The following is a 24,334-nucleotide window of genomic DNA, read 5'->3' as shown; positions in this document are numbered from 1 at the left end:
CCCACTTTCACGATATATAATTAATAATTTAATAAGTCTAAAAATGCTAAATATAACTTGGCCACTAAATACAATATCAACGGGCATATATCAGTAATAATTTATATTTTTGTTTTAATTAACTTAATTTTAGGAATTTTTATAATATCACCCGAGTCTTTAACGACCGTTGTTTGTCATTAGAATAATGATTTATTAACGTTATATAAGTTATCACACTCGACTAAAATATTGCATGAAAAAATGATAAAATAATAATTTAGAATTTTCTTAAATAATAAACTTCAAAAATCAACCCTTAAGTTTACAAAATCAAAACAAAAATCACTTGACCCCAAATTGGCACAAAATGTATAAAATATCAGTGTAATAATAACAGCCAGGCACACAAGACTAAAAATCAAATTTTTAATCAGAAAAAGGAACATTTTAAAAATCTTAAAATTTAAAGACTGCTTCATTAGATTGCACATAATTGGAATTGTTATCAAGCAACCAGTGTAAAGTTTTAATAGGAATCTAATGTTTTCAATGATAAATAAAGTTAATACAACTGTTAATATCTTACAAGATGAATTTTAATCACAGCAGCAATCAATTAACTAATTAGAATGATTTCTTATTCAGCTAATATCATAATAATAAAATCTGTAAAAGTCATAATTAAACCTTCAATCAAGAATATTTTAAATACTAGATACAATGAAATAGATTACTAGGAAGAGCTTCAAGCTGATGATCCTAATATCGGGATGTTTACTCTGGAGGAGCTTCTGGCATCGGTTTCTTGGGTGCTGCTGTGAGATACCCGGCAACAGTTGGCCCCCCTGGAACAAAATATTAAGATTTAAGCAATCTTTGAATCAGTATAAGTAGAAAATAAACAACAAAATATAAAATAAAGGTAAAACTAAAGGGTAAGTAAATAAATTTGAATCAGGTTCTCATTGATTAAAAAAATTTTGATTGGGTCTTTAATTAAAAAATGGTTAAAAACTAATTAAAAATTAGGTCCCCTTCAATTAATAAAACAACTAAAAAAACAACAAAACAAGATATTCACCTGTTAGATAACCTGCCACATTTCTATCCTGTATGAAAAGGTCATGCATCTGATCTTTGAAGGTCGCCCAAACCCGGGATTTTGACAACTCTTCGTTAATCTGAAACACGTCAGAATAAAAAATTAAAATTCAAAACCAGAAAATTTATTAAATTTCATTTAAAATCTAATGTTAAGGTTAGTGGTAAGAACACATGGCTTTACTACAGGAAGATCTTAGTTTGATTCCCACTGCTTCAATGTTGTAGCGCCTTGAGTAAGGCGCTATAAACGGTATAAACTCCTGCTGAGTCAGCAGTATAATTATCAGGCAATTATAATCTATAATATCCCAAAACTGACAAAGTCAACTTGAGACTGGGTCGGGGAAATAAACCCTATGTTCAGGTAGTGAAGTCAGCCTTCTACCAAAATAAATAAAAGTACATATGTCTACTGTATTTCACAAAACTAAACAACAATCTTACTTCCTCCCCGTATTCCAAACTCTTCAGCATCGCTTTCAAACATTTCACGATCTGAGCTTTTGTCCCGGCCACATTCTCGACTCCCTCCAACCCATAACCTTCCAATAACCTCAACAAATAACCCACCAATGCTGCTTCAATGACTTGCTTCATCAAGGGTGGTGATTGGTTGCGATCGAACATGCGATGGAGGGCTTCACACGCTTGACCGACCATGTCAATGCGTGACTTCATCGCATGCATGAGTGGTTTTATGCTTGGTGTGGTGGAGAAGTCGTTAACACAGCTCTGTTAAGTACAAAAATAACATTACAACACCGTTATATTTTCTTACAACTATTTTTATCCTTAATTTGGGAAGGTCGACTTCACGACCTTAACGTAGAGTAACATCAGTTACCCCAACTAAGTCTCGAGTTGACTTTAGCAGTTTGGGATATTATAGATTATAATTGTTTGGTAATTATACTGCTGATTAAGTGCTGGCTCAGCAGGAGTTCATATCAGTTAAAGTGCCTTATGCAAGGACACCAAAGCATTAAAGCTGTGGAAATTAAACCAATCTTCTGTACAAAACTAACTGTTTTAACTGGTAACCAGACACTTCGGCCCCCGGACACTTCGGCCAAAATTTTTTTTTCAAAACAGCGGGGATTTTGCATTTTAATTACCGCGATAAATTTTATTTTCGCGTAGTTATATACAGTTTTTTAGACAGTATTTGTTTTAACTACCACACCTAGGGTATTTTACTAACTTTAAAAATAGCAATAAATAAATGTAGCTGAGCAAAAGCAAGCGACCTACCTCGTTATCACTGAGAGCATACACAACACAGATACAAGATTTATGCACAGCATCCTCTTTGCCCAGCATGGCCTTAAACAAAGCTGAGATGTGACCGGTGGAGGCCACGATCTCACATAACGTCGGTTGCATTCCAAGCAGGGAACAAATAGCTTGGGTCACCATTTCCAATGCTTCACCCTGGGAGAATTTGTTAACATAAAAACATCACAGTTTTTAAGTTTTTTTACAAAAAATATGGCCTGATATTGAATGTTCAAACCAGTAGAAAAAATATCGATATTTTTATGCTTAATCACATGTTTTTAACCTTATTTCAAGGGTAAACCCAATACAACAATGATTAAAATTTTTACCACTGCTGTTTGTTATTAAGAACCAAAACTTTTAACAAACCTGAATAACTTTGTCGTTGATGAGTTTAACGAATTTGTCGAAAATATCGATCGTGAATTGCCGAGAATTCCGGAAAACCCAACCTGGTTGTGCGATGAATAATCTGATGTAAACTCCTCCGACCTTGAAACAATATTAAAGGTTAAATGTTTTACAGATCGACAATAAAGCAATTATGACATCACAAACCATCATTTCATCGATGTCATTATCAGTGAAAACAGTTTTGAAATCGTTCGGGAGATTCCATCCGACATCTGGGTTTTTGCTTTGTTCTCGATACAACCTAAACAAAATTTAATTTAACTCAAAATGTTTTTGTAAAGGACATTTTCCATAGTGGGGTGGAAGGGGGCAATATAAAATGTCTTACTACCAGTAAATACTGTTTCTAGACATATGATTTTCAATGAAAGACCTATTTAAAAACATGTCAGTAATCTGTGACTGACATCAGTTCATGGTTTGTTTTCGGAGCTAACAGCAGTCTTACTTATCACCACACAGGGCAATACAAAGCCACACACTTACTGTGTGGTCCTGTGCGGTCCTATGTGGTTAAGTGCGGCCCTGTGTAGTAATTAGTAAGACCCGCTAGAAGTAGTAACAAAAGTGAATTAACAACCGAGAATATGTTAGTTTAACAGAATGCTTCTTTTTATAGAAGAAATGAAAAACAATTAACATAGAAGCTCCCAACAGTAGAAACCAAAAGGGAAATCAATTTAAAACAAAGTAACAGCTAGCTGGAGTAGCAAAAGTAAACCAACAACTAAAATTGTGTTAGAATTAGCAATTAGCACGAAAATCAACCTTAAACCACCGACCTTGAAGTCATGTTGACGACGGTGTTCGCGACCTTCTTCCTTGACTTCTCGTTCCAGATCAGCTCCGGGTTCTCGTGGGTTCCATCAAACATGTGCACTGCCACCTTGGGGTTGTCCCGCATCGCATCCATGAAGATCGAAGGAAGGAATTTGTTCAGGAAGATTCGAACCTGGAGAAGAAATCAATTTTAATTATAAAAGTAAAAAAGTTGGTTTTTATTTACACGGATAAATAAAATTAAAAGCAATATTTTGAATTAAATTAAGTAACATATTAACCAAAGTTAGTATAACAAAATTTGTATAAAACTTTAAGTTTGGAATTTAAGGGTTTTTACCTTGGGTCCATTTAATTTATCCCCGGCCAATTTAACAAACAACCCAGAAATATTTTCCCTAAGTTCATTGTCATTAGAATTGCAAAACTGGTTCAATAAATACAACAAACCACCTGCAGAAAACATTTTTATTAAAACTTCTTATTTTTAGAAAATTAAAAAAAATAAAAAAAACTTTTTGACCTTGACTGAGCATTTCTTTGACGACCTTGGTGCTGGAAGCAAGGTCATGAGTGATGGTAGTGACACAATTGCGACCCTCGGGCAGTGCCTCAAGTGTGGTTAGAAGAAGGGTCATGACTTTGGAGTCAGCGATGTTTGCGACACAAGCCTGGTTTCCTGTGACTTGTGATAAAAGCTAAAAAAAAAGTTAAAAATTTAGAATTTATTAAATTTCTTGTTAAATATTAAAACAAATTAAGATTCAAACCTCGATTGTCATAAGTTGCATTTCTGAAGCGTTTTGAACTTGAAGCAGCGAGAACAAAAGTTTAAAATGTCCGATGCAAACAATTTCAGTTCCTGGAGAATAAATTTTATTCGAAAATTTAACAAAAAACTTAATTAGAAGAAATATGATCCAAAAACTATAATCAAATTGACGCTTGGTTTCACTGCATAAGGTGGGTTTAATCCCCACTGGTTTTATGCTGTAAACACCCTTGAGTAAGGCGCTATAAACGCTATAAACTTCTGCTGAGCCAGCATTTAATCAGCAGCATAATTACCGGACAATTATGATCAATAATATTCTAAACTGCCACAGAAAAATTGAGACTGGGTCAGGATAACTGATGTTACTCAATGTTTAGGTCGTGCATTCGACTTGCCACAACAAAGATTAAGATAAATAAAAAATCCAAAATATTTACAAACCAAACCTGGGTTGTTTTTGATGACATTTGAGAGAGCTTGCAAGGAGTAGAGACAATTTAAAAGTCGCTGGTCGGAAATCCCTTTCTTAAAAGTTGAATTATTCTGATTACACAGTGTTATATAACTGTACAAATACTAAACATGTAAAACAACATTTTTCACAGAATTGACATTTATAAATATTTTAATTTTAAATTTATTTAAATTAAATTTTAGTTTTAGTTTAAAATGTTGAAGATATGAAGAAATTTAAATTATTTTGCAAAAGATTTTAATTAGTAATGTTAACAATAAAAGTTAAATTTTAAATCCACAAAAAATCAGTTTTTTATTTTTCCAAACCGTTTCCAACAATTAGGGCAAAGTGAAGAGTTGCCAAACAATTATTAATTTGCAGCGTTGTCAATTAATTATTAATATCAAGTTGTTGAAAAAACATCAAAATTCACATGAAAAATCAAAAAACAACTAATTAATATTTAATTTATTAATTTGTTATTAGGTAAATCAGGTTAAAATAGTTTAAGATTTTCAAAACAAATCATCAAAATTTGTAAACGCTAATTTAGTAATTCTAATTAGTTAATTATTAATTTTATTAACGAAACTATTAATTAAAATCTATTAAAATCAAGTTTTAATGTCAGCTATAACAAACTGGTTTCTCAGTATTTTTAATTGCAAAACTTTTAATTAATTAATCAACAATTTACCTCCGCTTGCGATCCCAAATAATCGATTAATTGTTGACCAAACGATTCAGCTTTCTAAACACAAAATATTTGTAAACAAAATATTCCCCCTAACAAACCAACAATACACCTAAACACTGACCTCTATGGTGAAAGTGGGTTGTTCGTTGTAGACTCGCACAAATATTTCGCCGATAATCAATTCTTTGCTGTGGGAGGAAAACTGGAAATTTGCTCCAAAATCCATGTCACAAACTCCCTTCAATTTAAAATAACCAAAATCAGTCAAAAATTCCCAATAAATAGAAGTAAAAAAGCTAAGAAAATCAGGTTTTAGGTAAGTTTTACCGTTCTTATAACGCTGGTTTGCTCGTTGACAAGATAGTCATTGAGTTCAGCTCTGGTTTCGTTGTCCCACAACAAGTAAGGATTCCGGGTGTTGCAGTTTAAAGTTTTAAGAACCTAAAAGTTAATTGGTTTAGTGACCGTATTACAAAATCTTGTGTGAAGTTTTGAATCATTAAATTGATTTGTCATTTTTTTCCTAACTATATTTTTTTTTCTACATTAATGCAGCAAACTTAAATAAAAATAACTTAACAATTAACAGTAAAAACAATTAAAAATAATTTTCAACCAAATTATTTTACCTCGTCGTACTTTCCACCTTTAAGTTGAGTTGCGAGGTACGGGGTTAGAAGTGAGGATAAAGTTTTATGGATGAGCGGGTTTGTCTCCCCGATCGAATAACCAGCCAAGCATGCAAGAGCGTGGATGCTCAAACGAGCCAATTTGTTCAAAACTTCCTAAAAATAAATTTTAATTTTTGGCAAGATTTAAAGATTTCAAAAAAGACTTCAAATTTCAATTTAAATTAATTTAGGTTTAAAACACTTTGTAAACTTGATAATTAAATATTGAAGTTAATTTAAAACCCAAATTTAAAACTTTTTTCAAACCTGCTGATTTGTGTTTTCAGATTTCTCCACCCCACTTTCCTCCAGTGTGAAGTCATAATTGAACAAGAACAACAACAAATGGCACAACACCCCACTTTTGAACAACTGAGTCTGCAGAGTGACGTCGATGGCAAAAGCACTCACACATTGGGTTACAATACAACACAGTGGCATGAGGTTCTGTGGAATTTTGAACCAGTTATATTGGCAACATGGTATAGTGCTTAAAACAATTGATTTTATTGCATAAGGTCCTGGGTTTAAAGCCACCCATTTACCCTGGAGTAATATGCTGTAGCGCCCTTGAGTAAGGCGCTATAAACGGTATAAACTCCTGCTGAGCCAGCACTTAATCAGCAGTATAATTATCGGGCAATTATCATCTATAATATCTCAAACTGCCACAGACAACTCGAGACTGGGTCTAACTGATGTTACTCTATGTTTAGGTAGCACATTGGACCTTCCCAGAACAATTTTAATAACTTAGCCAACATACAAATATAAAATAAAAACCTTATAATAAAGAATACGGCAGATATCCCTGATAATATTATGGTCCTGGAGGAACAACTCCCGGCACTCATCAAACTGGGCAGAAACACAATAACACAAACAAACATGAGTACAAACTTTCACCGCCATATCCTCCAGCTTGGATGAGGTTGATAACATTGAAACACATCGACCAAACGACTTTTGAAGAATCTGTGATGTCATAAATAAGGTTAAGATGATGTCATAATAGAAATGAAACCATATATTTAAAACTGGTAAATTCAAACTAAATAGGCAGTAGCAATATGTGATAAAGCAATATGTAAATTAATAGATGATATATAATAAGACATAGGCCTCCAAAATAAATAAACTGTTGTTGTGGTGCGCAGGTAAATTACTACAGGGTAAATATTAGTTAAGAGTTGCAACCATATTATAACAATTAAAATCCTGACTATAGGCCAGGTTATCGACTTGTAGCAATATTGAACACAAAATAAAAAACCTGAATTCCATTCTCCCTTCTAAGTTCCTCAGCATTAAGAGCGGAGCAGTTGATGGTGTGGTACGCCAACTCTGTAGCTTCGGCCAACATTGGTTGGGGTTTACTGAACAACTGGTCATCGTCGGTTTCCATGACGATTGTTTTGATTAAGGCCGGGTAGCCGGCATATTTGTACGGCTCCAGTTCTAAAGGAAAGTTAAAATTGTTAATTGACTTTATGATAATTTTTTGTGTTATTTTTAAATCACTTGTTTGGACAAATATAAAAAAGGGTAGCAAAAAAGTTAACAAAACTAAAATAGTTAAACAACTTTCTGTACAATAAGAAATAAGCATTAAATTAAAGATTAAAAAAAAACAAAAATGCAACAATTTCAGTTGTTAAAAAAAACTTTTGTTATCTAAATTTTTTAAAACCACATAACAACAAATTTATATTTTTAAACTGCTCCCAACACCAAGCAAATTATTAGAGAATTTACTAAAATAACCAAAAACCTTCTCACCATCTTTGTGCCTTTTAAACAAGATGCTCTGAGTTTTAATAATCAACAAAATATTCTGAGGATCCGGTCCATTCACTCTCTTCTTCTTGGAACAAAGGAACTCGTACGCCTTGTTCACCGCTTCAAATATTTCCTGAAACATAAACCGACAGTTTATCCGAGTGTCACACTAGGCCCCAACAACCGACAGTTTAACCAAGTGTCACACTAGGCCCCAACAACCGACAGTTTAACCAAGTGTCACACTAGGCCCCAACAACCGACAGTTTAACCAAGTGTCACACTAGGCCCCAACAACCGACAGTTTAACCAAGTGTCACACTAGGCCCCAACAACCGACAGTTTAACCAAGTGTCACACTAGGCCCCAACAACCGACAGTTTAACCAAGTGTCACACTAGGCCTCAACAACCGACAGTTTAACCAAGTGTCACACTAGGCCCCAACAACCGACAGTTTAACCAAGTGTCACACTAGGCCCCAACAACCGACAGTTTAACCAAGTGTCACACTAGGCCCCAACAACCGACAGTTTAACCAAGTGTCACACTAGGCCCCAACAACCGACAGTTTAACCAAGTGTCACACTAGGCCCCAACAACCGACAGTTTAACCAAGTGTCACACTAGGCCCCAACAACCGACAGTTTAACCAAGTGTCACACTAGGCCCCAACAACCGACAGTTTAACCAAGTGTCACACTAGGCCCCAACAACCGACAGTTTAACCAAGTGTCACACTAGGCCCCAACAACCGACAGTTTAACCAAGTGTCACACTAGGCCCCAACAACCGACAGTTTAACCAAGTGTCACACTAGGCCCCAACAACCGACAGTTTAACCAAGTGTCACACTAGGCCCCAACAACCGACAGTTTATCCAAGTGTCACACTAGGCCCCAACAACCGACAGTTTAACCAAGTGTCACACTAGGCCCCAACAACCGACAGTTTAACCAAGTGTCACACTAGGCCCCAACAACCGACAGTTTAACCAAGTGTCACACTAGGCCCCAACAACCGACAGTTTAACCAAGTGTCACACTAGGCCCCAACAACCGACAGTTTATCCAAGTGTCACACTAGGCCCCAACAACCGACAGTTTAACCAAGTGTCACACTAGGCCCCAACAACCGACAGTTTATCCAAGTGTCACACTAGGCCCCAACAACCGACAGTTTAACCAAGTGTCACACTAGGCCCCAACAACCGACAGTTTAACCAAGTGTCACACTAGGCCCCAACAACCGACAGTTTAACCAAGTGTCACACTAGGCCCCAACAACCGACAGTTTAACCAAGTGTCACACTAGGCCCCAACAACCAACAGTTTAACCAAGTGTCACACTAGGCCCCAACAACCGACAGTTTAACCAAGTGTCACACTAGGCCCCAACAACCGACAGTTTAACCAAGTGTCACACTAGGCCCCAACAATCGACAGTTTAACCAAGTGTCACACTAGGCCCCAACAACCGACAGTTTAACCAAGTGTCACACTAGGCCCCAACAACCGACAGTTTAACCAAGTGTCACACTAGGCCCCAACAACCGACAGTTTAACCAAGTGTCACACTAGGCCCCAACAACCGACAGTTTATCCAAGTGTCACACTAGGCCCCAACAACCGACAGTTTAACCAAGTGTCACACTAGGCCCCAACAACCGACAGTTTAACCAAGTGTCACACTAGGCCTCAACAACCGACAGTTTAACCAAGTGTCACACTAGGCCCCAACAACCGACAGTTTAACCAAGTGTCACACTAGGCCCCAACAACCGACAGTTTATCCAAGTGTCACACTAGGCCCCAACAACCGACAGTTTAACCAAGTGTCACACTAGGCCCCAACAACCGACAGTTTATCCAAGTGTCACACTAGGCCCCAACAACCGACAGTTTATCCAAGTGTCACACTAGGCCCCAACAACCGACAGTTTAACCAAGTGTCACACTAGGCCCCAACAACCGACAGTTTAACCAAGTGTCACACTAGGCCCCAACAACCGACAGTTTAACCAAGTGTCACACTAGGCCCCAACAACCGACAGTTTAACCAAGTGTCACACTAGGCCCCAACAACCGACAGTTTAACCAAGTGTCACACTAGGCCCCAACAACCGACAGTTTAACCAAGTGTCACACTAGGCCCCAACAACCGACAGTTTAACCAAGTGTCACACTAGGCCCCAACAACCGACAGTTTAACCAAGTGTCACACTAGGCCCCAACAACCGACAGTTTAACCAAGTGTCACACTAGGCCCCAACAACCGACAGTTTAACCAAGTGTCACACTAGGCCCCAACAACCGACAGTTTATCCAAGTGTCACACTAGGCCCCAACAACCGACAGTTTAACCAAGTGTCACACTAGGCCCCAACAACCGACAGTTTAACCAAGTGTCACACTAGGCCTCAACAACCGACAGTTTAACCAAGTGTCACACTAGGCCCCAACAACCGACAGTTTAACCAAGTGTCACACTAGGCCCCAACAACCGACAGTTTATCCAAGTGTCACACTAGGCCCCAACAACCGACAGTTTAACCAAGTGTCACACTAGGCCCCAACAACCGACAGTTTATCCAAGTGTCACACTAGGCCCCAACAACCGACAGTTTAACCAAGTGTCACACTAGGCCCCAACAACCGACAGTTTATCCAAGTGTCACACTAGGCCCCAACAACCGACAGTTTAACCAAGTGTCACACTAGGCCCCAACAACCGACAGTTTAACCAAGTGTCACACTAGGCCTCAACAACCGACAGTTTAACCAAGTGTCACACTAGGCCCCAACAACCGACAGTTTAACCAAGTGTCACACTAGGCCCCAACAACCGACAGTTTATCTAAGTGTCACACTAGGCCCCAACAACCGACAGTTTAACCAAGTGTCACACTAGGCCCCAACAACCGACAGTTTATCCAAGTGTCACACTAGGCCCCAACAACCGACAGTTTAACCAAGTGTCACACTAGGCCCCAACAACCGACAGTTTAACCAAGTGTCACACTAGGCCCCAACAACCGACAGTTTAACCAAGTGTCACACTAGGCCCCAACAACCGACAGTTTAACCAAGTGTCACACTAGGCCCCAACAACCGACAGTTTAACCAAGTGTCACACTAGGCCCCAACAACCGACAGTTTAACCAAGTGTCACACTAGGCCCCAACAACCGACAGTTTAACCAAGTGTCACACTAGGCCCCAACAACCGACAGTTTAACCAAGTGTCACACTAGGCCCCAACAACCGACAGTTTAACCAAGTGTCACACTAGGCCCCAACAACCGACAGTTTAACCAAGTGTCACACTAGGCCCCAACAACCGACAGTTTAACCAAGTGTCACACTAGGCCCCAACAACCGACAGTTTAACCAAGTGTCACACTAGGCCCCAACAACCGACAGTTTAACCAAGTGTCACACTAGGCCCCAACAACCGACAGTTTAACCAAGTGTCACACTAGGCCCCAACAACCGACAGTTTAACCAAGTGTCACACTAGGCCCCAACAACCGACAGTTTAACCAAGTGTCACACTAGGCCCCAACATTTAACCGACAGTTTAACCAAGTGTCACACTAGGCCCCAACAACCGACAGTTTAACCAAGTGTCACACTAGGCCCCAACAACCGACAGTTTAACCAAGTGTCACACTAGGCCCCAACAACCGACAGTTTAACCAAGTGTCACACTAGGCCCCAACAACCGACAGTTTAACCAAGTGTCACACTAGGCACCAACAACCGACAGTTTAACCAAGTGTCACACTAGGCCCCAACAACCGACAGTTTAACCAAGTGTCACACTAGGCCCCAACAACCGACAGTTTAACCAAGTGTCACACTAGGCCGCAACAACCGACAGTTTAACCAAGTGTCACACTAGGCGCCAACAACCGACAGTTTAACCAAGTGTCACACTAGGCCCCAACAACCGACAGTTTATCCAAGTGTCACACTAGGCCCCAACAACCGACAGTTTATCCAAGTGTCACACTAGGCCCCAACAACCGACAGTTTAACCAAGTGTCACACTAGGCCCCAACATTTGTTACAATCCAAATAGAGTGGGCATAATGGGCAGTAATTTTGTCCGAATACTAATCTGAACATAAATCTCACCCTTCCTTCTGGGTTTTTATCTGGATGATATTTCTGCGCCATCTTGAAATAAGCTTTCCTCACGTCACCTTCTTGGTACCTGGAAAAAAAATGGAGTCATTTAATATATTTGAACAAAAGCAATTACATCTTCAATTTTTGTTTTATATTATTTATCGTTAATATGGAAGAGTCGAATGCGCGACTTAAACATAGAGTAACATATGTTACCCCGACCCAGACTCGAGTTGCTTGTGCCAAATTTATTTAACTCAAATTTATTTGGGGCCTAGGTATCTGGTTAGAGGAACCTTTTTTTACGCATGGGCAGTTATTTGTTGCTGCCTCAAGGGTAGGCAACCCAAATAAAATAAAATTTTCTATTAAAAGCAAATCTGGGTTTCCCCCAACAGCAACACGAAACATTGTATATCAAGAAATTTTGTAGATTAATGAATTTTAAAACAATTTTGCTGAAAATATTTAAATAAATAAACCTTGGACTGTTTGACTTAATTGGGCTGTTTGATTTGACACGAATTATTGTAAATAGTGCACACGAATTATTGTAAAAATTTGTTATTTATTTTTTGCAAATAATAATAATAATATTTTTTTCTTCCTTTTTTTAGTAAGTAATCAATTACCAGATAATTTACATTTAAAATATTGTTGAATATGGAAGAAATGCTTCAAAGGATTAATCAAACAAAGAATAAGTTAGAACTGGATATAAACAGAGCCATGGTCGCGTTTTTAACAAATAAAAACGAAACAGGCGTACAAATTTCAAACGAAATTATGCATACCGTTATGGAAGAATTTGGAACAATTAAAAGATTTATAGCATCTCAGCATAATCAAAATCAAGCCATGATTACTAAATTAAATAAAGAATTAAACAATTTAAATGAAAATAAAAAGAAAATGGAAATAGATATTAAAGACAAAGATGAAAACTTGCTGGTACTTTCTCAAGAATTAGCAAATTCAATGTCGGAAGAACTTTTAGGGGATCTAACCCCAGAAATTTCGGATGCCTGATTGTAATACTTTTATTTATAATAAGTAGTGTCCATTTAAATTATTTTTCTTTATAAAAAATTGCCCCTTTTGTTTCGTTTTAACTGTATCTCATTTAAATTGTGATCGGTTATAACCGTGCTTTTTTAAAACAAAATCTTTTTTTAGTACTTTCGGGTTTAAATAGTTCCTTAAATAAAGATAGCAAAAACCGCATTTTTTAAATATTTAAACTCATTTATTGCAGACTTTTAACAGGTAAAGGCGATAAGTGACGACGTGTGCGTTAAATATATAAGTAAGGGCAAATTCAAATGTAAATAAGGGCAAATGTAAAACAAATTTAAATGTAAATAAGGGTAAATTGTGCTTTAAATGTGCGATAAACATTCGATAAGTGACGGCGTGTGCGTTAAATGTAAATAAGGGCAAATTCATTTTTAATCAAATTTTATAATAAAAATATTATTAGTAAATAAGAGGAACCGATAAGAACAATTTTTCAAAAAGAATATTTTATATAGGCCATGGTAAAATTGGACTGGTCTTAATAGATAACTGTACAACATAAGTGCCACACGAAGTGTGGCAGGTCCACTAGTTTAATATATTTGAACAAAAGCAATCATATCTTCAATTTTTGTTTTATATTATTTATCGTTAATATGGAAGAGTCGAATGCGCGACTTAAACATAGAGTAACATATGTTACCCCGACCCAGACTCGAGTTGCTTGTGCCAGTTTGGAATATTATAGATTTTAATTGCCTAATAATTATGCTGCTGATTAAGTGCTGACTCAGCAGGAGTTTATACCGTTTATAGCACCGTACTCAAGGTGCTACAGCATGAGATCAGTGAATTGAACCCACAACCTCATGTAGTGTAGGAAGTGTTCTTGCCACTACAAGTTTTGACTTCTACTGGTTTGTAAGCAGTCATAATCAAACCTTAAATATTACAAAAGACACCAAGCAAACAAAACTTAGACACTTACGGGGCTCTTTCCTTAGGTAAGTTGAGTACTTTGTAAGCGTCGGCGTAACTCAACTCAGATGAAGTCTTCTCCACTTCCTTCCTCCAAGCCAGCAAACAATCTTTAAGGAAGGCGACCTGTCCAATACAAAACATCAACAGTCACCAGCACAACATAAGATGTTAACTACTTTTGGGGGGGGCACATAAAAAGCTTTATAAAACCAACATTTTTTTTTATCTAATAACCACTTAAACTGCAGTCACAAAAACAAAAAAAAATATCTAAATTGAACAAAAGACCATTATTAACACATCTTGGTTTTTATTTTTTTAAGCTTATAAAGACGTCTAAAAATGTAAAATTTACAAAAAATGCATTCCTAAAAACCAAAATAACAAATTATAAAATTGAATACTGACCGGTTTCTTAATTGGCCAATCAGGGAATCTTGTTTCATCGCAAAGATTCCTTAAATAATAAATATTACAAAACAACTCTTCCTCTAGTTGGGGGTAACTTATTGCTGGGATGGGTACGTACTGGTACAAGGCCTAAAAATAAATTTGAACATATAACCGGCAGCGTGGTGTAAACAGGCAGCGTGTTGTAGCGGTAAGAACACTTGCTACACCACACATGAGGTCGTGAGTTCAAGCCCCACTGTACCTATGCTGTAGCGCCCTTAAGTAAGGTGCTATAAACGTTATAAACTCCTGCTGAGCCAGCACTTAATCAGCAGCATAATTATCTATAACATCCCAATAATATCCAAACTAAACTAAAAAAAATCAAAACCAATAACATCCAAAAAAACTATAACATCCCAAACTGCCACAGGAACTTGAGACAGGGTCGGAGTAAATGATGTTACTCTATGTTTAAGTCGCGCATTCGACTTTTCCACATCGAGGATAAAAATATATACAAAAAAACAAACATAGGGTAGAATCTAAAATTAAATATTTACAAAAATTAAAGTTTTTTGTTGACTTTTTGAGATCGAAAAAATATTGAAAAAAAGTTGGTTTTATTTTAACAACTTACCTTCACATTACTTAAAAGTCTGGGCGAAAAATCAGAAATATGAAGTGCCAACTTCTCGATCATATATCTCCGCATTTCCCCGCTCCATATTGCCTCCGGTGTATCAAATTCACCGAGGAAGATCTCGGAGAACTTGTCAGGACCGTAGTTCACCAGATAGTGGATCATCGCTTCCGGGAAGATGTGTCCGAGGATGCTCCGTGTCAACATCTCTGTGGCTTGCTGTTGAAAAGTAAATTCCAAAAAATAAAAAATTTAAGTAATTAAAAAATTTTAATTTTACTTTTTATGCATGGTCACGTAAAGTTAAAATTGGTCATGGCAAAGAATTATAAACCAAAAGTTTTAAACTAACGCCACACTACTTAAACTGAGCATTTTTATTACTTTAAACATTTCATATTTTTCTTGATTTAATAAAAAGATTACAAAAAAACCAAAAGGTTCAGGTTTGAGCCACAACAATGCCACATTACCCTTGAGCCCAGTGTTTACTGATAGCTCATATAAGCCACGCCATTTTTTTAATACAATATAAATCCCATCATCTTAGAATTACACAAAAAAGTGATATTTCTACAAAACCAATGAACTTACTTGTTCCGATCTAAAAGCTTGTTTAAGATGGGAATATTGAAGAAATTTCCCGATTGGCCGAACATTTGATCCCGTGTACATCAATATAAAGAAAAAGGTTCCTACAAAAAAACATTTACTTGTTCAAACTGACCTACAAATTGGTGATATTTTAGATTTACTAGAAACCTTAACTAACCTGTTAAATAAATCTTTGAAATATCTGGGTTGTCCTCCATAATTGCCAGCAACAAAACAGAAACTTTTTCCACCAGGATTGGGTCAAAGGTCAGCAATAACTGAAAACATTTTGAGTTGACAACAAATAATTAGTAATTAAACGAAATATAATTAGCATGAAGGAATTATCAACAATATTGTTAAACAATTGCAATCCATAATATCACAAACTACCAAAGTCAACCCAAGACACAAATGTTACTCTATGTTAAGGTCGTAAAGTCGACTTTCCCACATCGAGGATAAACCTAAATAAAAATAATATACCTGAACACAATGTGGCAGACAAGAGCTCTCACTGAGCAACCTTTTGACCCTTGGAATCGGTCGAATAATCGAGTTATTTGAATCTCGTGAACTGTAACTCTCACAAATTCTCAACAAAATATTGAGAATCGTCGTCGCCAAGTCTGTCTCGTTCATTACAGACTGCCCCGAGGTGAGGATAAACCATTTAAGCTGGGTTATGGCATGTAGAGGGCGCCACCCGTCCATTCCTTGAGCCCAGCATCGAGATTTTGGGGTCAAAGTCCCATCCTCCCAAAAGTCTTTCATCTGTTTAATTATTATTAATTAAAATTAATTAAAAAAGATAATCAATAAAAAATTTACTAAATTGTTAATAAATGTGCCCACCTCCTGAAAACTGTACGGACCCAACCTTTCCCTCTCCTTGTTGCCAAAGTACCACTCCTTCTCCCCCCCGTCCCTCAACATGTCGGGGGAGGCCTCGATCACATTCCTCTGGGTGGGAACATGAGCTCTGGAGGTGTGGAGATGAGCCAAGCTGAGGAAGTCCACCAGGATGTTGACTCCATTCGCATCAATCACATCTTTCATGTTCGACTGAGGTAATAACAAGAGCGTTGTGATGTCATAAAAGAACAATAAGTTAGGTTAACCAGTTATTGTTATAAAATTTTGATTTCTTACATCATAATTAACTTTGTAATTAATAAAGATTTTAATTAACTTTATATTAACCTTATGTTTGATGAGTTTCTCAATGAACAAAATCAATCGATCTCTTTCCATCCGATCCGAACACTAAATAAATAATGTTTGCCTTTTAAAATAATTTAAAAACTTTTTCTTGATATTTTTATCCTTGATGTGGGAAGGCTGACGTTACAACCGTAACATAGAGTAACATCAGTTACTCCGACCTAGTCTCCAGTTGCCTTTTGCAGTTTGGGGATATTATATTGATTATAAATGCCCCATAATTACGCTGCTGATTAAGTGATGGCTCAGCAGAAGCTCACAACGTTTATAGCGCCTTACTCAAAAGTGCTACAACATGAGAGCAGTAGGGATCGAACCCAGGACCTCATGTAGTAAAGCCAAGTGTTCTTAATTATTTATAGCAAGTGACCATAGCATATCTTATGTGTAACCCACCCTCTCCAGCATCCCAACGATATACTTCGTGTCGTTGAAAGCTCCGATGTCCTCCCAGTACTTCCCATACACGATCGTCATTGCCTGCAAGCACATGCACTTCATGTGGGCCTTCGGGGTTAGGAGGAAGCGGTGGTACAAGTCATTGTAGAACTCATATCTATGTGAAACAATATAACGCATTGTTGAGTAACAATTTAATAAGATTGAAAAGGTGTAAAATTTTTTGTAAATTGTCTTGGCAAAAAAAGTTAATTATTGGCCACAAAAACAATAATCTAAAAAAAAAGTTTCTTCAATCCATACTTAAAGCAAACCAATGAGTGTTGAGTTAAATAAATTTGAGTAAAACTCACGATCTTTTGATTGATAAAGCTTCCTCAAACTCCTCCTCAAGTAAAAGCCTCAAGTAATAATCTCCAATCTTAACCTCTTCACTCAAGCATTCATACTGAACCTAAACAAAACATTAACTTAAGGTCCCAAACTTAAATGTTTAACTCAACTCAAACTTACCTCAAACTCAGAGTGGTTCCAAGCAATTGTTGAGTTATTGCCGAGATCTTTGTCAACCTGAAACGCTCGCATCTCGTTCTCTAAAGCATCTCTCAGAGCCTCACGAGTCTAAATAAATGTTGGTTATAAATTTAACTGTCAGCATGGTGTAGTGGTTAGGACACTTACTACATGAGGTCCTGGGTTCGATCCCCACTGCTCTTATATTGTAATGATAAGGTGAGATAAACGTTATGAACTTCTGTTGAACAGATAATCAGCAGCATAGTTATTGGGCTAATTATTATCTATAATATTCTAAACTGACAAAAACAACTTGAGACTGGGTTGAGGTAACTAATGTTACTCTATGTTTAAGTCGTGCATTCGACCTTCTCACATCAAAGATGAATCTATTACAATGTGAACAAACACAGAAATAACAATGAATTAATATATTCCTAACAATATATTCTTAATAAAGGAGGGTGTATTAAGTCAATGCAAATAACATGGGTTATAATGAGGGCAAATTTACCTTATGATTCCATATTAGGTTTGGTTTTGCATGATCCTTTGTAAAACTAAAAACATAAATAATATGTTAATTATTACTAAACAACCTACTTATAAATAAACAACTAATCATGACATTAAAACATTAGAAGAACTCACTTGTAGTAAAACAAAGCCCAGTTGGCCTCACTTTTGATTCTTTGCCTCCGCTTTCTTAAAGTGATCGGTTTCTGTGGATTCTGTTGGACCTGGATCCCCATCTTGTCCCTCCACGTAGTTTTCAGGTTTGTTGCTTGTTTGCGTAACAATTGATCAATCTGTGGATGAAAATAATATTAATTTACTCCAACTAATTTAAATACAAATATAATAAAATGTGAAACCAACTTGTTTAAGCTGTCTGTCAAGTTGTCTCCATTGCGATTGTTTCTTGGTTTGAGCCTAAAATTAACAAAATATTTTAAATAATTAATTCAACTTTTGGTTTACAGATTTAAAAACAAGTTCATAAAAAAGGTCTCAAGTTTAATTCCCACTGTTGCCTGCTTTTTATTAACAATATCTAAGCAATAATCAAGGTGACCCAAACTGAATAAAAGAAAGTTATTAAAAGTTCAAGGTCGAACTCACGATTGCACTTTTGAGGTTGTCCCTGATGTGAAGAAGATCTTCCTCATTCTCCGGAACCTTCTCCTCCGAGTCCAAGAAAGTCAAAAGTCCGGCCGGCTGTAAATAACATTTGTTACATCATAATATAAATAATAACAAGTTAATTGTTCTTACTAAAATTCTTTTAAGCAGAGCCATGGCGGGAGGATGCCCGGTGACCCAAAGTCCGACAAGATGGCGGCTCAGTTGTCTGTTTGTCAGCAATCGGACGTCAGCAGATGATATGAACATCGAGGTATGGAGGTGGCGTGGAAGTGCTCCCTGTGCAATAATGTTAAGTGATAAACAAAATATTTATTTATCCTCGATGTGGGAAGGTTGCCACGACTTAAACATAGAGTAACATAATTTACTCCGACCCAGTCTCGAGTTGCCTGTGGTAGTTTGGGATATTATAAATTATAATTGCTCGATAATTACGCTGCTGATTAAGTGCTGGCTCAGCAGAAGTTCATATCGTTTATAGCACCTTACTTAAAGGCGCTTCAGCATGAAATTAGTGGGGATTAAACCCACAACCTCATGTGTGGTGTAGCAAGTGTTTTAACATCCTTCATCACTGTGCCAGTTGTTATTGTGAAGTTTTACCTCCCCGAGTGCGAGCTCCTGCATCCTTGCAGCTGTGTCCGAATCCCCCTCCTCAATTACCGCCTTCATCACCAATCCTGCTCCTTTAACTATGGCCATCGAGGGATGCTGCAACAATGAGGGCATTGTTACTTACAATGTATCCCATGTAAAACAAAGGTTAGTAACAATGAGTAACAATGTAAACAACACTGAACAACTATGTCATAAATACATTTACATATAATGGAGTTTAGTGAAAGACAATATAAATATGTCTAACTTATAAACCTACAAAATAAAAAAAACTGCCATTTGTGTTGTGCAGGTAAACATCACAGGCAAATATTAGGTAAAAGTTAGGGCTGTATTATAGCAATTAAAATGTCAACTTTAGAGGGACCATAAACAATATAAAAAAACATTGAAAAATAACATTGTTATACATTTACAACAAAGTTTTAATGAGGAAAAGTCACCTATAAGCGACCATGTTACCTGGAAGAGCCGGAACAAACATCTTCCCTTATCAGCAACAAGTTGAAGAAGTTGGTCAAAGCACTTCCCATCGGTTGTCTCACTGTACGGGGAACATAACGAGAAGGAGAGGAAGTCCAACATGGAGGAGATCACCAGAGCTCCACATCCTCGCAGCTGGGACACAGGAGTTAAGATAAAGAGGTTGATTTAACAAGGTTAACGATTATGTAAATTCAAGAATTAGGGTTAAAAATTGAAACTTTGATCGCTTATTACTCATGACTAACCACTCTGTCTTCGAACTTCTTGAGTAGAGTCTCAAGGAAAGTTTTTGAGGATAAAAGCGAGGATTTATTGAGTTGTTCCTGCCTAAGATCATAGTTGTCGTGCATTGGCTAAAACACGAGGAATATTTGGTTAAATATCGCTTAAGTATTACAACAGCAAACATGACTTATTTGTGACTTACAGCCAACAAAGCAACCAACATATCGGTTGCGGCATGTGTCACAGAGTCACTATCCCTCTTCAATCCCTTCAAAACTTTTACTCCAAGAATTTCACGAAATCGAGGAATGTTCGTGAATGAAACAAACCCAGCTTTGGAAGCGATTAGTCTTCGGAATGCATGGAACTGCCACTCGAGGTGTTGTTCGCTCACCCCACTTTGGTCGATGTCTAATTAAAGTTTTGATTTTTAGTTTCTCACAATAAATTAAAAATAAGATTAACGAGCGTTTACCTTCTTTCTCAAGCAAGGATTGAATGGCTCCGATGATTAATTTTTCTTTATTCTCTGAGAAGAAACCATCTTGTTTAACTGCCCACTGTAAACCACTGTCAACAAAAATAATTTAATCACTAATCACTAAAAGTTCCCCTTTCTCAAACAAGACCCTTGCACTTAATAAACCCCCCCCCCCCCCCCAACTAGCCTCTGAAAAAATTACAGAAATTGTCCACTAGGACGTCTTTTCCAAAAAGAAACACAACTTTTAGCAAAATAACTCCCTAAAAACACCTCTTCTACTACAACCACCCCAAAAAATAACCCCTTTTAGCAATTACCCCTATAAACCGCACCTATATTGGACGCAATTATTAAATCTTGAGATCGCGTCGAAGAAGTTTCCAGTTGGAGGCTGAGCAAGAAATCTTAAACACAAACTCTCGACCTCTTCGTCCACTGGGTGCAGCAGAGGGCCCAACCTTTGACCCAAGTTCGTTTGGGTCATCTGGAAACATAAATTAAAACAAATTTAAAAATGTAAAAAAAATTTTAAAAAAACTCGTTGAACCTTGACGCAAATATCTCTGTTCCCGGAAGCCCTGACCCCGTCGAGCAGGGTTGCCAACAAAGAATCTCGATCTGTCGACAAATATTCCCTTCTTGTCCCGTCCGAGTACTCAACCATGAAATGCTGCGGGTTTTTGGGATGCCGAACAAGCGAGAAAATCTGGGGAGAAATTAAAACAATAAACGAGGGAAACTAATTGTTAACATTGTTACTGACCTCTGAAAGTGGTTTCAAGGTCACAATAATATAAGTTGCTGGATCTCTCTCCAATATACAAGTCTCACTAAGACATAAGGTTCGTCGCACCGGCTCCTGTGATGTCATAATATTAGCGTTATGATGTCATAATATAGCATGAGGTCATAAAAGGAAATACACTAATAGAAGCTCATATAAAAACATTCAATATAAAACAATATAAGAGTTGTAACTAAATATGACCAACAGATAAATAAATTTGAATTTACAAATTCTGAGTGAGTTTTAATTTGAAATTAACTTAGAGTTTTACTCACAGTCTTCCTGTGAGTGAGTTTTTGAACTTGAAACTCGGCCAATGAAGTGATGTGATCGTCGTCGCTGAACTTTCCAAACCGATAATTTGCAAATTGTTCCATCGTGATCGACTGCTTGCGAGTCTGTGTAATAATGAGGATAAACTAAGTTTGAAGGTCAAGCAAGGTCATAGTTTAAGTTAATAGTGGTTCTAGTGATGTTGGTGGTTCTAGTGATGTTGGTGGTAATAAGCATTCTAGAAACTACCATATAATTAAGTTATTTATGATAGCAAACATTTTCACCTTAATTTGTACGCCAACATTCCGGATTGAGGCTTCAATGCAAGCCTTTGTGATGTCACTTGCATTCTGACTGAAGAACAAATGCTAAAAATATTAATTTAAATTTTGATGAGATGTTAAAAGTCAATTTTTGTGAAAACTTTGAACACTTTTTAATATAAAATAAATTTACCATTCTTCCAAACTTGTAGATGACCAATAAACTACCAGGGTTGCCAGATATCTATTTAAAAACAGGGTTGCCATTACACTTCATACAAACAATATTTTTAAATTAAAGTTGGCACAAAATTCTTTAAAACTTTTACAGATTTTTTTTATATTTATCCTCGATCTAGGAAGGTCATCTGTACGACCTTAACATAGAGTAACATCAGTTACTCCGAACCAGTCTCAAGTTGACTTTGGCAGTTTTGGATATTATTGATTATAACTGCCCGATAATCATACTGCTGATTAAGTGCTGGCTCAGCAGGAGTTCATACTGTTTATAACACCTTACTCAAGGGCGCTACAACATAAGAGCAGTGGGGATCAAACCCAAGACCCCAATTTTAAAACCAACACAAAATATAACCTCTGTAAATTCTTCGATATCCTTGTAGTGGTAGGAAGCTAATATTTGGTTGTCGGCATTAACTTGGTGCAAGGAAGCAGCTCCAACCTTTAATAATTAGTTGTAGTTAATGTTTACCCAACAATAAATTAAATGTTACAAATACCCTTAATAAAACATAAAGTCTTTCATCATTCCATGACAACTTCTGTGCATTAAAATTCAAAGTTTTATGGAAGTTGTCTCCAAAACTGCATTGCTTCTAGAAAATCAAATTAAAATTACAAATAAAAACAAACTAGAATTTTAAATATTCCAAAAAAACTCACAAAAGTTTCGGTGATTATAAATTCTCGATGCTCGCTTGAAAACTTCATCGTTTCGTTTTTCTTTCCCATCTTCCTCAAACTGAGAATAAACTCGTTTCCCTTCGACTTTTTATCGACCAATATTCCAGCTAAGTCATTGTAGGACCACTGTGTGATGTCATAATTAAATATTATTAGATCGCAACAACAATCAAAGTACAATTATACTTGTTATGGCAACATAAAAATATTAAATAAAAGCTTTTTGTTGATTTTATGAGGAAGGAACTGCACGACCTAAACATAGAGTGACATCTGCTACCCTGACCCAATCTCGAGTTGCTTGTGACAGTTTGGGATATTATAGATTATATTTGCCCGATAATTAAGCTGCTGGCTCAGCAGGAGTTTATACTGTTTCTAGTGTTTCACTGAAGGACACTACAGCATGAAAGCAGTGGGGATCAAACCCATGACCTTATGTAGTAAAGCCAAGTGTTCTGACCACTACACCAAACTGCCGTTCTATTATTGTCACACAACGTTGAAAAAAAACAATTTTAAAATGTAAACAACAGAGCCTTAGTAAAAGCTTCCACAAATCACCTGATTGGTGATCTCCAGTGTTGTTGGGTTGTAAGTTGTGATTCCTTTACTTCCAACTGAAAATATTCTCTTGTACCTCAAAGTTCAAAAGTTTTTAGTTCAAATAAGTTGGAACCAGTTTTAATAAACAACAAAAAATAGTTTTACATTAATTTAACACTAATAAGATCAACATAATTAATAATTTATTCATAAGTAAAATATTAAATCTAACAAGTTTAATTAACTAAAATTAAGATTGTATTATTAACAGTTTAAGTTTTATTTATTAAGTTTATTCCAGCAGGAAACAATAAACTTAAACTAATAAGATTACAGGTTAATTAAATTAAGTTCATAATAATACAAGAATCAAAAAAGTTGGAACAATCTTTTGTAGAAGAATATGACACAAAATAAGGGTTGTAACTAAATATGACCAACATAGTCTCATGTAGAAACGTACGACAATAAAAATACAACTGTTATTTGAACAGTTCAATCCATACCCCAACCCTCTTACTAGAAAGTGAGGATAAAGTTTAATTAACAACATTTAGTATAAGTTATTCCTTTATACATTGGTCATATTTAGTTACAACCCCTATTTTGTGCTTCTATGCAAGATTTAAACTTACTTTCCTCTCCATGAATGTTTGGTTGTGTAATAACAATTAATATCGACGTTATCCGCAATTATTTGCGACATTTTCACATTTCCTAACAATTTTTACAAAGGTTTCT

At 36.5% G+C, this 24,334-nt stretch overlaps 1 protein-coding gene across 3 annotated transcripts; it reads right to left on the bottom strand.

Annotated features, from left to right (window-relative positions):
• Positions 1 to 178: 178 nt before the first annotated feature.
• Positions 179 to 24,334, bottom strand: LOC145743803 (dnaJ homolog subfamily C member 13-like). 3 transcript variants are annotated; one of them, XM_082561848.1, is made up of 53 exons: positions 24,229 to 24,334; positions 23,612 to 23,687; positions 23,027 to 23,173; positions 22,864 to 22,959; positions 22,719 to 22,805; positions 22,314 to 22,364; positions 22,142 to 22,225; positions 21,857 to 21,979; positions 21,558 to 21,653; positions 21,342 to 21,500; positions 21,127 to 21,278; positions 20,786 to 20,880; positions 20,513 to 20,721; positions 20,331 to 20,438; positions 20,062 to 20,217; positions 19,585 to 19,692; positions 19,111 to 19,257; positions 18,958 to 19,053; positions 18,715 to 18,768; positions 18,487 to 18,644; positions 18,350 to 18,395; positions 17,833 to 17,940; positions 17,673 to 17,773; positions 17,317 to 17,476; positions 16,900 to 16,962; positions 16,552 to 16,761; positions 16,183 to 16,470; positions 15,875 to 15,974; positions 15,697 to 15,797; positions 15,100 to 15,321; positions 14,475 to 14,606; positions 14,074 to 14,189; positions 12,075 to 12,153; positions 7,938 to 8,070; positions 7,432 to 7,616; positions 6,942 to 7,133; positions 6,426 to 6,605; positions 6,117 to 6,272; positions 5,815 to 5,928; positions 5,609 to 5,725; positions 5,488 to 5,541; positions 4,780 to 4,909; positions 4,329 to 4,420; positions 4,082 to 4,256; positions 3,899 to 4,011; positions 3,561 to 3,730; positions 2,923 to 3,019; positions 2,734 to 2,856; positions 2,338 to 2,517; positions 1,531 to 1,818; positions 1,064 to 1,163; positions 717 to 827; positions 179 to 519 (listed from the first exon to the last, which is right to left on the bottom strand). In XM_082561848.1, exons 1-52 carry the CDS (start codon positions 24,297 to 24,299, stop codon positions 757 to 759), a joined length of 6,669 nt encoding a protein of 2,222 aa, XP_082417974.1. In that variant the 5' UTR covers positions 24,300 to 24,334; the 3' UTR covers positions 179 to 519; positions 717 to 756. The 3 variants fall into 3 exon arrangements, with proteins under 3 accessions (XP_082417974.1, XP_082417973.1, XP_082417975.1); XM_082561847.1 differs by having other exon boundaries at positions 179 to 827; XM_082561849.1 differs by having other exon boundaries at positions 179 to 827; positions 4,780 to 4,858.

The sequence above is a fragment of the Corella eumyota genome, chromosome 2 (assembly GCF_963082875.1).
Source record: "Corella eumyota chromosome 2, kaCorEumy4.1, whole genome shotgun sequence".
NCBI classification, from domain to species: domain Eukaryota; kingdom Metazoa; phylum Chordata; class Ascidiacea; order Phlebobranchia; family Corellidae; genus Corella; species Corella eumyota.
The sequence above is the reverse complement of the archived record's forward strand: the minus strand, read 5'-3'. Positions and strand labels throughout refer to the sequence as shown.